Source organism: Amphiura filiformis, chromosome 17 (genome assembly GCF_039555335.1).
Source record: "Amphiura filiformis chromosome 17, Afil_fr2py, whole genome shotgun sequence".
NCBI classification, from domain to species: Eukaryota; Metazoa; Echinodermata; class Ophiuroidea; order Amphilepidida; family Amphiuridae; genus Amphiura; species Amphiura filiformis.
The window spans coordinates 15,704,563-15,719,523 of record NC_092644.1 but is presented as its reverse complement, the minus strand read 5'-3'; the positions used below and the strand labels follow the sequence as shown (position 1 = coordinate 15,719,523).

At 35.9% G+C, this 14,961-nt stretch overlaps 1 protein-coding gene across 1 annotated transcript; it reads left to right on the top strand.

Moving 5' to 3' along the window:
* The first annotated feature begins 1,126 nt into the window (after positions 1-1,126).
* Positions 1,127-11,864, top strand: LOC140136999 (uncharacterized). Its single transcript, XM_072158661.1, has 4 exons — positions 1,127-1,177; positions 7,158-7,355; positions 8,673-8,834; positions 11,253-11,864. The coding sequence occupies exons 2-4, from the start codon at positions 7,197-7,199 to the stop codon at positions 11,862-11,864; spliced, it is 933 nt and encodes a 310-aa protein (XP_072014762.1). The 5' UTR covers positions 1,127-1,177; positions 7,158-7,196.
* Positions 11,865-14,961: the final 3,097 nt, after the last annotated feature.

The window sequence follows — 14,961 nt, the reverse complement described above, 5'->3', positions numbered from 1 at the left end:
CCATGCCCCCCCAGAAATCAAATGGTGCACCCCTTATGATACATTGTGTATACTAGTAAATCGTCGGGTGCATCACATACTGGTCAATCTTGAATTTGTGACTTTTTTGAGAAAATTGGTATATAGTTCTTTTTTACGGAGGTCTTTCAATACAACAAATTACAGACCTCAATTTTTCCTAGATATTTAGATATAAAATGTTTAATTTAAACTATCTCTGATTTTTTCAAAATACGTATTTTCACATACTGATCTATCTCGAAAAAACACATTTCTAGAAAATGCAATTGAAAATCTTAGTATTAAGTTTACCTTTTTATAATTTAATTAGACTATGGATTTTCATGAAAGTGGTTTTGAATTAAAGCATATACGTAACAGATTTATTTAAGTGGAATCTTTAATTATATTTACGTATGTAATATTGCTTAATACTACACTTAAGTTGTAGTTCTGTATGTGAAATCGTTAATTTCCCGATATCGTATTGAAAGTGCTTTACATACTGGTCTATCTCGAGATAGACCAGTATGTGATGCGTCTAAAGTCACATCATTGTTGGCGAAATCGAGATAGCCCCCAAGATAGACCAGTATGAAACGCACTTTAAATACGATATCGGGAAATTAACTATTTCACATACAGAACTACAACTTTAGTGTAGTTTTAAGCAATACTGCATACATAAATATAATTCAAGATTCCACTTAAATAAATTTGTTAAGTATATGCTTTAATTTAAAACCACTTTCATTAAAATCCATAGTTTAATTAAATTATAGAAAGGTTAACTTAATACGAAGATTTTCAATTGCGATTTTCTCGAAATGCGTGTTTTTCGAGATAGACCAGTATGTGATGCGTCCGACGATATAGACCCTGGATTATAATTACCGTAATGGTATACGTGTAATTTGTTAGGTTTGCTGCAAATTGCGAAATGGCTATTTTAAACCATGTTATTTTCTTAATTCAATGTTGTCCACAGGTACCACTAACTGATGCACAGAAGAAGCGTAAAAGAATGCCAGCTGCACCATTTACATTGAGTGATGAACATTTGATAGAGGCAGATAGAAGAGCTCGCAGCCTCTTTGTTCCGCATGGATGCAGCTTGCGTCCTGTGTCTTTTGTCACAAATCCTAAATTGATCCAGAACACACATGCTTGGAAACAGGTTAGTTTTTAAAATTGCATGTACTGAGATTTTGACTCTTACTTTAAGTTAAATATATGACCGTCCAGCACAACTGAGCCCTGAAGTTGCCAATCATCATTTTTGAGATATTCAACCAAAATATTCTGCTTGAAATTAGCTTTAAAATGATGTATATCATGTCTATAGTACTTGACATTTAAGTAGTAAAAGCTCAATAAAGCAGTCAATAAATCCTTTGTTTCCTATTGTTTATTGTTAAGTTCAATGGAGCACATCTCAATAGTGGCACGGGCTCAGTTGTGGAGGATAGTCAAATACAACCTTTAAATCTGAAAATAATCCCAAAGTAAAATGGTCATAATATATGCATGATGTATCAAAATGATTGTTCTCCAGCTGTTTTCAATTTCAATGTGAGGATGTTTCATTACCTTTGTACACATCAAAACATGTCAAGTTCAATGGGTTTTTATGGTCATTGACCTATTTTGATGCCAAATCTAGGTTATGACACATCCAACGTATTGCTAACTAACATTGTTTAAGATCATTTATCAAAACGAAGAGACTCCTACACCGGACGATCTTACAGTTTCCGATGTTGATTAAGGGGTGGGGTATGGACGTTTGGACAGTGTTTTTTGTGGGACCTGAGAGCACATCAGGCATATCGAATTGCATTCTGAATACTGAAGAATGTCCTTCTGATATCAAATAATTTTGATTTTTGAAATTCGCAATGTAATACACATTTTATGGCAAATCATTAAAAATTGATATTTTTGATATTTAACAGTACTTGAAGTAAACTTTATAAATCTGATGAGTTATACTTAAAGTGTATGTAGGTGGGATGAAAAGCTGACGATCAATTGAAAATTTTGACCTTTCGTATTGAAGATTTACGAATTTATCATTAGATTGATAAAATTTACTTCGAGGACTGTTATATATCAAAATTGTGAAAAATATCAAATTTTAATAATTTGTCATAAAATTTGTATTATATCGTGAATTTCAGAAAATGAAAATTATTTGATATCAGAAAGATATTCTTCGTATTCAGAATGCAATTCGATATGTCTGAGGTGCTCTCATGTCCCACAAAAAATACTGTCGAAATGCCATAAACGCTCATTCTAGATCCCTTAAGATACTTCTTGCATCGATCCCGAGATGCAGAAATAACCAATAGTCATTTTGTTCCACATAAATGAATAAATAACGGAGCACACAAGCAATTCAAAATGGCCTCCCGAGTGGCGCCATTCATTTTTTTCTCATGTAAAACATCATTGCAGCCTGTAAGTTACAATATACATGTATGTTTTGTACATGTATACCATGTACGGTAGGTAATTGTTGCTATATGTTTATGGTTTTTTCTCTATCGTTGTATTTTAGAGTACTACGTCCGATGACGTGTCATACGGTGGAGTACGGGACCCTTCTGACAGATTATTAGTTAATAAAGTTATAATCAGCCAAGTCCTTACTTACTTTACCAATGCTCTTGTTATTCCCCACTTTGATTATGGAAGCATGGTCTGGTCAAATTTTGGTGTAGAGTACCATAATAGGCTTCAGGTACTTCATAATAACTTAGCTAGAATAATTCTCTCAGCAGATATAAGGACACCAACTAATGATTTAATGAATACATTGCAATGGGTTAAACTTGATCAAAGATGGCATAATACTCTATTAATGACTGTTTTCAAATGATTAAAGAATGAATATCCATCATACTTATCTTCTTTGATTTTGTTCATGATAACCATAATCATATAACTAGAAATCATACTTCTAATACATTGATTGTACCAAAATTTAAATCAAATTCTGGTCAATGTACTTTTCACGTCAGGGCAGTCTATGCATGGAATTCTTTGCCACCGACAGTAAGAGCTCAGATGGAAAATATGACTTTAGGCCAATTTCAGTCAAAAATTAAAGAAATTTAGGCCTGTCTTTATCAACATTTTGTTCATTTGCTTCCTTGATTTTTGTATAAATATAATTATTGTATTTCTGTATTTTGAATCATGGATTTTGTAATTATCTTGTAGTTGATGATACCATTATACTTATTTGTAATACTAGTATATTGTAAATACATTGTTAATACTGTATGCTATTTTTGTAAATATTGTGTATCGTAATATATTTTGTTGCTATAACATTATCATGTATACAATGAGGGCCTGCTTGAAAAGCAGTGTTTGTCACTGAAGCAGTATTACCCTCAATAAATAAAGAAAGAATAAATAAATAAATAAATAAATACCACTAACACTAGCGACCAGCCACCTGTTCTGCTTGGGCTGAATCGTGTGTTCGGGGATAGTGCTTATCGCCCTTTCGTTCACCTCACTATGTCTTGCCCTTGTCGGGCTTTCCCTTCCCTGGTGGTGAGTGGGACCCACACCCGCTCTGCTACACCCACAGGGACTGCTCAAGATCAGATAGATGTTCTTCTTTATGTGTAGGTCTTTCCAAAGTGCAGTTAGACGACTTGGAAATCAACACAAAACTAGGGCTACATTTGTACGTCATCGTCACAAGCCTAAGAAGAAACCTACCAAGAGTACCGGTAAGAGCGACACAGTAGTTCCTGTTGTGACAGCCCCTATGGGTCATGACAGGACTGCTTTGTTGGAGAGAACTCTCCACCACTTCGAAGAGGTGATTGTGGGATCACATATCATTGTCCAGGTGGACAACACTACCTCAACATACAAGGGGGCACCAGATCACCACGGTTATGCCTGCATGCACTGCGCCTGATAGGGTGGTGCAAGTCCAGGCAGATTACGATGAGGGAGATACACATTGCAGGTGTCACCAATATCCTGGTGGACGATCTGTCCAGAGGGAAGGTGTCTGGACCAACAGAATGGTCCCTTGATCCGCAGGTCATCGCAATCATCAACTGCCGGTGTACTGCCAAGCTTCCGCCATGGACGCTCTGTCCATAGACAGGAGGGATGACAGCTTATGCATTCCCCTCGATCTCACTACTCGCGAGAGTGGTGGCCAAGATCGGGAGGGAGGACTGCAATGTCATTCTGACAGCACCGTTCTGCCCGAAGCGGCTGATGGTGGATCTGCTAGTGAGGTACCAGATCTACTCCGGATGCTCGGAAAAAGGTACCCAGTCTACCACAAGAGCACCTGCAGTTAGCTACATGGCCCTTATCAGGGAACGTGCAGAGGAGGGAGGCTTTTCATCAGAAGCTTCTCTCATCGCTGGGTGCAGACGAAAGTCTACCCTCCATTATGTATAATCAGCGTCTTGCTTGGTGCGGTGCGAGAAGTATCTCTCCCACTAAGGCCTCTGTGCCGCCAGTGGCAGAGTTTCTGACAGAAAAATAACAGCACTATCTCTTCCGAACATAAGCCTTGAAGCCATTATTATAACATTTCTGTAAAAATAGATTAGTATTTATTTTCCATAAAATGTTAGCTTTTACTGTCAGATATGTCCCCTTTTAATTTTGAGCCGAACAAGTGAGGTAAAACATAGAAAATTGGAATTTACTACTATCGCCCATGCATGTTACTCCTGCGGTTGTAATACGGTACGATCCTCTGGGTGTGTGTGTATGTGTATTCCGCACGCCGTGTATGTACTGTGCATACGTGTTTGACTAATATTTCCTCCGTAATAATAAAACATTGGTTCCATCGTTTTATTCAAAATCTCAGATTACAGCACCTAAAGTCTTGATTTTTGCAGAGTATCTTTATTGACTAAAGTACATTACAATCGTGTGTAAAAACCAGAATTAAAACATTTCCTCAGCTAATGTTATAATATGGCTTTAGGAGGGACTTACGACCGCCTTTTTATTACCCATGCAGAACTGCACGGTCCAGCCGCTAAGCAAACCCTGTCACGGTGGCTGGTCCAAGTGTTAATGGAGTCGGGGGGATCGCAAGAGACTCCCGCCCCACGGGCCACTCAACACGGGCAATCTCCTAATCATGGGATACCATAGAGGGATGCCCCTTGAAGAGATCTGTCAGGCGGTGTCCTGGAAAACCCCGTCGTCTTTCGCTACTATTTACTATCGGAACTTTAGAAATCAGTGACTAGGCGATAGGTTTGCCAGGGCAGTTCTTGGGCAGACATAATAATACAGTGGTGGACGGGTATCAGGTTTACCAGAATACCAGTAATAACCAATGTTTCTATTCTTAACCACCATAAGTACGGAGGTTTAAGTCTGTGCGTGTGGTCGTTTTTGTTTTCCCGACCAATTGGGGGAAAGTATTTCTGACCTCACGAATACCAGTCTACTATCCATCTACTACCTCCATCCGTCGGTTACTTGCTAGATCGATCTTTCAGATTTGGTTAATTTTGCTAATTTTGTTAAATTGTGCAATCTGATATATACTTAATGTAATTTATTTTAATATGTATTGGTTATTTTTTGATGTTTTAAGTTTGACCCCTGGGCCAAAGTAAAAAACAGTGTTTACACTGAGTTTTGTTACCCAGGCAAAAGAAGTTTTAATAAATAAATAAATAAATAAATAAATAAATAAGATGTTGATGCAAGAAGTATCTTAATTAACGTCGGAAACAGTAAGATCGTCCGGTGTACGGATTCTAGTCCAAAACAGAAATGTTTTGTAGACTCCTCACCGGAGCGATCTTACCTTTCCGATGTTGATTATTCCCGGACCCCGACCCCGGCCACCTACTTGGTCTGAGTAGGGGATCCCAAGTCGGTAAGAGATGATTATCTGGTGTGACATCACCAAATGGGTGAGTCCACCGGGATATCAGGTTTTTTTTTTGTTTGTTTGTTTGTTATTTCCTCATTTCTGTGGGACAAAATGACTATTGGTTTTTTCCGCATCTCGGGATCGATGGAAGGAGTATCTTAATCAACATCGGAAAGGTAATATCGCTCCGGTTAGGAGTCTACAAAACATTTCTGTTTTGAGAATTTTGACACCATTTTCATCAAGATCAAAATTTTGACTTTTTAGAGGTCAACACTTGACCATTGAGATTTTTGGTAATAACTCAAGAACGGTACATCCTAGATAGGTAAAAATATGCATTTTCTGAATCCTTATGACCAGATGAATACATTAGTAATGTTTTTGACCCCATTTAATGACCTTTCCCCCACCCATGGGGTAATATTTTATTTTGGGAACAACAAAATTTGTGTACTAGGGATTTTAAGGATTACGAAGAAATAGGTTAGAAAAAACAACATCTGGGTGTATGTGGAACAATTAGCTGTGAGCTAGACTATTGCTTTTGAGCAAAGATGTAATTATAGAGCCGAAAAGACTAATCAAATTGAATGGTTTTTTTAATGCACAAAAAAAAAAAAATGGCAGAAATTTTCTGTATTAGAAAAAAGGGCTAACTGGCCGCAAGTTAGACATGCTATGGAAATGTCACTTACTAATGAACAGTGAACACCATGGAAACTAATTTCAAAATAACAAGTGAGGCAAATGGTTAGCTGTCTTATTTCTAACTTAAAAGTCATTTCATACAGATGGTCGCCAAGCATATTCTCGTGCTATGACAACCATCAGAATAAGAGTAAAAATTTGATGCTGTTATAATTTTTTTTCAAGTTAACATAAAATTTTTTTATTACTGGCCATCTTGCTGTTTGGTTACATAGTTGATGTTGTTTCAGTTATAATCTGTTTGCATAATCATAACACTTGCATTGAGCTAATCTCGTAGAAGGAATAAATACATATCTTCATGTAAATGTTTTACCATTTTCTACCATTTCCGGTGTATCAAATCTTATTTTGATTGTGAGGTAACTTACAAATATCTAAAGGTATACAATTTACCCTAATTTGTAGGTGACATTCTGATATATAATAATGTGAAGTTTGAAGAAGTTACCATTTACAGAACCAAAGTTGTAAGAGCAGAGGTAGAACTTATTGAATGACCCTCATAAATTCAATATGACCAGTTAAGTATTTCTCATTTGTTTTTCAGATTGCCACAGAAAATATTCTGCCATTCTTGTTTCGAGGGATGCTTGGAGAGCAACAAAGAAAGACCCTATTCTACACAGCAGATGTTTTGCGTCAGTTGTGTGCCGAGAAGTATCGCAAGAGAGAGCTGTTAAACCTAAATGCAAAAGCAGCAACAGCGATATCACTGATCGAGAGAGATTTTCCTGTGTACATTATGGTAGGTTTGTGTGTGACAAGGGGGGGGGTTTGTGTGTGTATGTCTCATTAGTGTGTTGATAGTACAAGTCAGTTGATATTGAAATAACGCAATGATATCCAGCAGACACATTGTTTAGCTGATGTCAGTTGTCTGAAAATAAAGTGGATCTTGTTGGCAAGTAATCCATCGGTGATTTGAAAATTGTGCAAAGAAAATGGATCTTCTTTCGGAAGATAAATATGTTGGCATTGTACAGAGATATGTAATCAGCCAACTGAATGCCAGCGGATTATTTTGAACTTAGAATTCTTAAGTTTTCCTCTCTTCTAATGCTCCCAAACCTTTTCTATGTTTCCAATCTGACACCATGCTTCTAAAATGTAACAAGAACGTTTGCGTCATTATGGTGTCAAAGGATTTGCAATTATGTACAAATTCTACATAATTCTCTTTCCCAATCACTTGGCAATTCAGCACTGGAGCCTTCAAAGTACTTCACCGCAGGGCAAACCGAAAAATCTTGGACTGGCAGTGTATCATATTTTAAAATGTTCTAAATTTATGGTGAAAATAATATCAACAGGTTAGGCTGACTATATCAACAGGTTAGGCCGAGTCGGGGCGAGTTTTCAAATCCAGACATGAAAATACCTGTACTACCAAAACACATGTTTACATCTGCGATGTGAAAACTGATAGAGAATACCATGATTGTCAAGTATATAATTAAGCACTATCACACAGTACAAGTGTATGTTAGGTCACAGGTCATCAACAAGAACATTTTCTTTTAATTATCTCAGATTGGAGCAGGTCGGGTTGGTTATATTCGAAGACACAGCGTTCTGTGACTCGACTATAATAAATCATGACATCACTTCATTAATATTCATAGATATACTGCAGTACTGTTACTATACATTGTTTAGTTAGCTGAATGAACTGCTCGAGCTGTGTACTTGGGTGTCGTCATCACATGCTTTATCAAATCAGTTCTCGAAAGGCTACCACTGATCAAGATGGAACTAGCGATCCGGTGTGCCAAAAAAATATATAGGCCTATAATAATAGATCCGAATCAGGCAGGATTGTTCTAAATTGCCCAGGTTATGTCGGTCACCATGATTTTATTCGGGTAATGCCAGAATAAGGGTGGAAAACCATCAGAGGGTTTTAATTATATTTGACGTGCTCAAAAATGTTTGACGAGGTTCTGAATTTCATCAAGAATTATGAACCATGTTCCATCATACATACCAGGTGGTAATTGAAGTGATATAGTTCTTTTAATGTGTGAAATCAAATTAAATATTATTTATTGCTCTACATTCACAGAATATCACCACACACCTGATAATTCACATAACACAGGGGATAATGGAGTATGGGCCTTTGTATGGGACATGGATGTTCGCTTACGAAAGGTTCTATAGCTGGATGTCTCAAAGGATAGTCAACAGAAGACATATTGAATCGACTGTGATGAGAACATTTCAGGTAGGAAATGAAGAGTGCACTACAATAAACAATGTAAATAAGGTTGCCCTGGAGTTGACACTCAGGCAATGAACAAGGATGAAAACATAATTCTGTGTATGCACTTGGGCACTGGATTGTACAATGTAGTGCTTCAGTCTACTTCTGCAACAAAGTGCTGAAACTCAGAAAAGGTGATATATATACAATCTAAGGCTAACTACTATCTCATAGCCGAGAACTTAAAAAAATTTCTGAACATTTTACTTACCCATCAATTCAGAACTTAGAGTGCCTCCACGCAGTGTATTTTATCCATAAAAAATAATTCCGCACCGTGCATGTACAGTAAAGCAATCATCCAATCAGCATTCAAAAATTCGTTGACCTAATACATTTTCATTGATAGCTTTCCTAAATTTACCAGCTTCGATTTATTGCGACATATTCTATCTGGGACTTAATACCCACGAAGAAATTTATGAACTTTTGGTCTCCCAACTTAACGGTAAATTAATCAATATAGATTCATCTTTGATTCCCTACTAGCATGATTCTATTAAGCATCCGGAATTTTTTCAGTGCATTTGTTCACCGGGTTATAGGGGAGAATGATGGAAAACTGTAAATATATCTATCCGCATTCAAAGAAGCTGATTTGTTCAAGTGTGGCAATCTACATATACAAGTCTATGCCAACATTGAAAATAGTACCATTGGTAGCGGTACAATACCGCCCAACATAATCGCCACGTCCGCAAAAGAAAGAAAAAAACAGACATTGTTTCATTTTGGCTTACAGATAGGCGAATCATTCTCTTTGAATTGTCGGTGCCATTTGAGCCAAACATAGTTAAAGCCAACTGTATCAAGCATCAGTACACTTCTCTTGTTTCCGACGTTACCAACGCCGAGTATGATATTGTTAATTGCCATCAAAGTCAGCACCGACAACAAAAATAGGCTGACTTTGCTTGTCAAAACAACTTAACATCCAAAAAAATTCAAGGTATTGAAAGACGAAATTACCCAATCTGTTCTCATGTCATCTTATTCAATCTTCAATTCGAGACACGAGCCAAAGTGGAATATCAAAGAAGTCATATGACTGTTTTTTTTCCCGCCAGGATGTATTTCCTCATTGTTTTTGTGTATCTGCTGTTTGTAATTGTGATTATCCTTGCCTGAGATCGGTATGGATCTCAGTTGATCTTGGTGTTATATGTTTTTCTTCTTTTGGTTTATTGAAATACCCTACCACGTTTTCACACAGAAAGAAGGCAGGATTCCCCTCGCTAAGCATGCGCCTCAGGAAAGCTCGGTCATAAAACGAATGGATTATATGCATCAGTGATACACCCTGCCCAGGATTTTAACAAAAGAAGGCTAGCACATGAAAGCTGCAGGATGGCGCACACCTTCCTGTGTAAGGGAATTTCAATATGAGCCCTAAAGATGATGACTAAAAATTCTAAAATGGGTTGTGAGAAGGCACGATTTCTATGCTTCAAACCCTGTTAAAATATGTCATGGGAAAGCAATTTTATAAAAAAATTTACATCGGCATTTTCAGGAAATTAGCTCTCAGAAGACTGGTGAGTTTTCATAAAGTTTTGAATCATTAAAAAACTTGAGTATTTATTGCAAATAATTAACTTCTGGTATACCAGAACGAAATTACAACAGTGGCCTATGGAGCAGCGTAATATACATAATCATGCATAACTCGCAAACGCAAAATCGGAATCAACTGGAATTTGGGGAGTAAGCTTTTTTCGTGGATATATACTGAAAAATTTAATAAAAAGAGGATGCTAGGATCACAAAATCCTCCTTTAATGGGGATACACATCTTGCACAAAAGCAAATAAACACAATGGGGAGCGATTGCTCGCTACAAGAGGAAACTGAATATAAAATAAGAAAGAATGAACAGTTTACCAACCCAAAGTGTTACAATTAAACAAGACAACATACGAACATAAATCCCGACCGGCACACAACTCAGGGAATGTGCCGGCATGGGATTTGAACCCACGACCTTCGGATCTCGAAGATTTTGTTCTGGATATTGCATGCCTTGCCGTCTAGATTTTAAAGGCAACTAGAAATTGCAGAATTTAGGATGTCATGAAAATAAACAAAGGACGTAAGAGTTAAATAAATATAGAACAGTGAAGTTAAAACCCACCACAATTTATTCTACACTTTTTATGAATATAAATAAAAGTTTTATCAGGTTCAACTCCAAGATGCCATGCATACTATGAAACATTTATGTACAATTATGAGTCACCTTCATTTGGTATTGCCATACACATTGTTTGTTTAGAATAATCAACTTTAATACAGAAAAGTATAGGTACTGAAATTTACTAGCGAAAAACTTGTCCAACGCAATACAAATTCTAGTTTGATATTTCCTTTATTTGTACACAGATTTTTGACTGGTGCATGCACCAAATAATGGCTAGTAAGGTTCGACTGGATGAGAGGCAGAAAAAACGTATTCAGAAATCCCTCCACAACATACTTAGTGACTCCGAAGCACAGAATGAGAGTGAAGAAGATCGTGGTGATATGCATATGGAAGTGCCAGCAGAAGTAGCAAGGGAAATAGAACGTCAGGGAAATGTTAATGTTGTAAACAAGAACTGCAAAGTAAAAAATCATGTGACCAAGACAAACACAGAAACCAAGAGAGAGGTAAGGTACAGCAGCCAGCAAGGTGAGCGTTCATCATCGAAGACTGCATCTTCAGTTGTCTACTTGAGAGACCAAAGAACATTTGGTCGAATCAACAGGTTTGTCATAGTGCAAGAGGAAAATGAGACAAAGGAGGAGACATGGGCTCTGATACGGAAGTACGAGGAATGTGGGTTTGACAGAGATTCTCAGTGCTTTGTAGCAAAACATGAACTGTCTGATTCTCTAGTTCCTGTTCACTTAGATAACCTGGAAGATCCACTTATATTTGCAGTTATGGATAATCAAATTTGGTTCATAAATGTTGACATAGAGAGAGAATTCATAAATGAAGATGAATTGTGAGTTTCAACATCTTGCAGACTCTTCTTAAATGCTTAAACTGCGAGTATGTTGGATCTTCCAGGTTATCAAAATGTGTAGGTACATGGTGTTCCAGAAGTATATTAACCGTGTTGAACCATTTTACCTCTCACAAAGTATTGTAGGAAGATCCAAATATATATTTAAAAAGAACAAATGTGTACAATTATTCTGGTACTATTAGAACTTGACATAATTGTCCTTTTCATTGAAAGCATTAACACGTTTTCCAAACCAAACAAATATTGGGTATTTCATTGAGTTAAGGGATCCAAAATGAGCGTTTATTGCGTTTCGACAGTATTTTTTGTGGGACATAAGAGCACCTCAGACCTATCGAATTGCATCCTGAATAAGAAGCATATATTTCTGATATCAAATAATTTTCATTTTTAAAAATCACAATATAATACAAATTTTATGACAAATTATAAAATTTGATATTTTTCACGTTTTGATATATAACAGTCCTCGAAGTAAATTATATAAATCTAATGATATATTCTTAAAGTGTATGTAGCAGGGAGGAAAAGCCGACGGTCAATTGAAAATTTTGACCTTTCATATTGAAGATATGGATTTTTTCCCAAAAGACCTAATTGTTTTTGGTGTTTTGGGAAAAAAATCCATATCTTCAATACTGAAGGTCAAAATTTTCAATTGATCGTCGGCTTTTTCATCCCACCTACATACACTTTAAGTATAAATCATCAGATTTATAAAGTTTACTTCAAGTACTGTTAAATATCAAAATATCAATTTTAATGATTTGCCATAAAATGTGTATTAAATTGCGATTTTCAAAAAATCAAAATTATTTGATAGCAGAATGACATTCTTCGTATTCAGAATGCAATTCGATATGTCTGATGTGCTCTAATGTCCCAAAATAAATACTGTCCAAACGTTCATACCCCAGCCCTTAATTTGCAGCTCAAGTGGCTTTTTCAAAATCAATGTTACTTGTCAATATTGAAGTCATGAATGTTTGCTGGTCATGATTACCCACTTCAACTATTTAAGTTTGGTCTTTTAAAAGTCCAAATTTTAATATATAGAATGTCCTATTTTGTCTTTAATACATCACTTTCAGCTTAACCATTAGCAGGCTATATTAGCACATCTATAACACAAAATCTGTATATATGCCAAAATCTGATTTTGGATGACTTGCAATGCTCTTGATGAGCCAATCACTGAATGGGCTTTTAAAAGCCTTTGCATCGGGCCTGAGATTGGAATTCCAGTTTCCTTTCTCACGAAGTAAGGGCTTAGAGTAAAATTGTACAATTGTGTTTGGGAGTGGCCTTCTCTCTTTTCTCTTTTTCCTAGCTATTTTCTTCCATTTCTTGCTTTGTTTATCAAAGCTATCTAGGCCAGCATGCATATATTAGCCTACACTGGCTATCCAGGCTTGTGCATTTGTATGAGCTTGGAACGGTCCATGGTTTTCCATGGATTAGCATGTGTTCCTCACGGACCAACCTGGGTAAACAAAAAGATACTGAAAAGATTAAGAAAAATAATAAGAATTTAGGATGCTTTTTTATTTATAAAATGTGAATGCCTTGAGGGATCTGGAATGAGCGTTTTGAGCCTTTCGACAGTATTTTTTGTGGGACATGGGAGCACATCAAGACATATCGAATTGCATTCTGAATACGAAAAAGGTCTTTCAGATAATATCAAATAATTTTCATTTTTTGAAATTCACGATATAATACAAATTTTATGACAAATTATTAAAATTTGATATTTTTCACATTTTTGATATATAACAGTACTCGAAGGAAATTTTATAAATCTAATGATATATTCTTAAAGTGTATGTAGCTGGGAGGAAAAGCCGACGAGCAATGGAAAATTTTGACCTTTCATATTGAAGATATGGATTTTTTTCCAAAAAAGACCTAATTTTTTTTTGTGTTTTGGGAACAAAATCCATATCTTCAATACGAAAGGTCAAAATTTTCAATTGATCGTCGGCTTTTCATCCCACCTACATACACTTTAAATATAAATCATCAGATTTATAAAGTTTACATCGAGTGCTGTTAAATATCAAAAATATAAATTTTTAATCATTTGCCATAATGCGTGTTAGTGTCTTGGAAATATCTAACTTACATACAATTTGCTGGCTTCAGCAAATAGCTGTATGTTGGCTTTAGTGTTGGACACAAATTGCTTTCTTCAGTAGATAGCAATATGAAACAGAATACTAACATTAGTATTGGACACAAATTGCTGTCTTCAGTAGATAGCAGTATGAAACAAAATGCTAACTTTAGTGTTGGACACAAATTGCTGTCTTCAGTAGATAGCAGTATGAAACAAAATACTAACTTTAGTTTTGGACAAAAATTGCTGTCTTCAGTAGATAGCAATATGAAACAAAATGCTTAAGTATTGGACACAAATTGCTGTCTTCATAGCAATATGAAAAAAATACTAACTTTAGCATTGGACACAAATTGCTGTTTTCATTAGATAGCTTTATTTATATGTTTACTTTAATATAAGACACATTGCTGTGTCTTCAGTGGATAGCAATTTGAAACAAAATGCTAGCTTAAGTATTCAATGCAAATTGCTATCTTCAGTAGATAGCAATATGAAACAACATACTAACTTTAGCATTGGACACAAATTGCTGTTTTCATTAGATAGCAATATGAAACAAATGTTAACTTTAATATAAGACACATTGCTGTCTTCAATGGATAGCAATATGAAACAAAATGCTAGCTTAAGTATTCAATGCAAATTGCTGGCTACAGTAAATAGCAACCTGACACAAAAGGATAATGTTAGTATAGGACACAAATTGCTGTCTTCAGTAGAGTCAATGTGAGACAAAATGCTAACTTTAGTAGAGGACACACATTGCTGTCTTCAGTAGATAGCAATATGAAAGAAAATGCTAACTTTAGTATAGGACACACATTGCTGTCTTCAGTAGATAACATTATAAAAGAAAATGCTAACTTTATTATTTGACACAAATTGCTGTCTTCAGTGGATAGCAATATGAAACAAAATGCTAGCTTAAGTATTCAATGCAAATTGCTATCTTTAG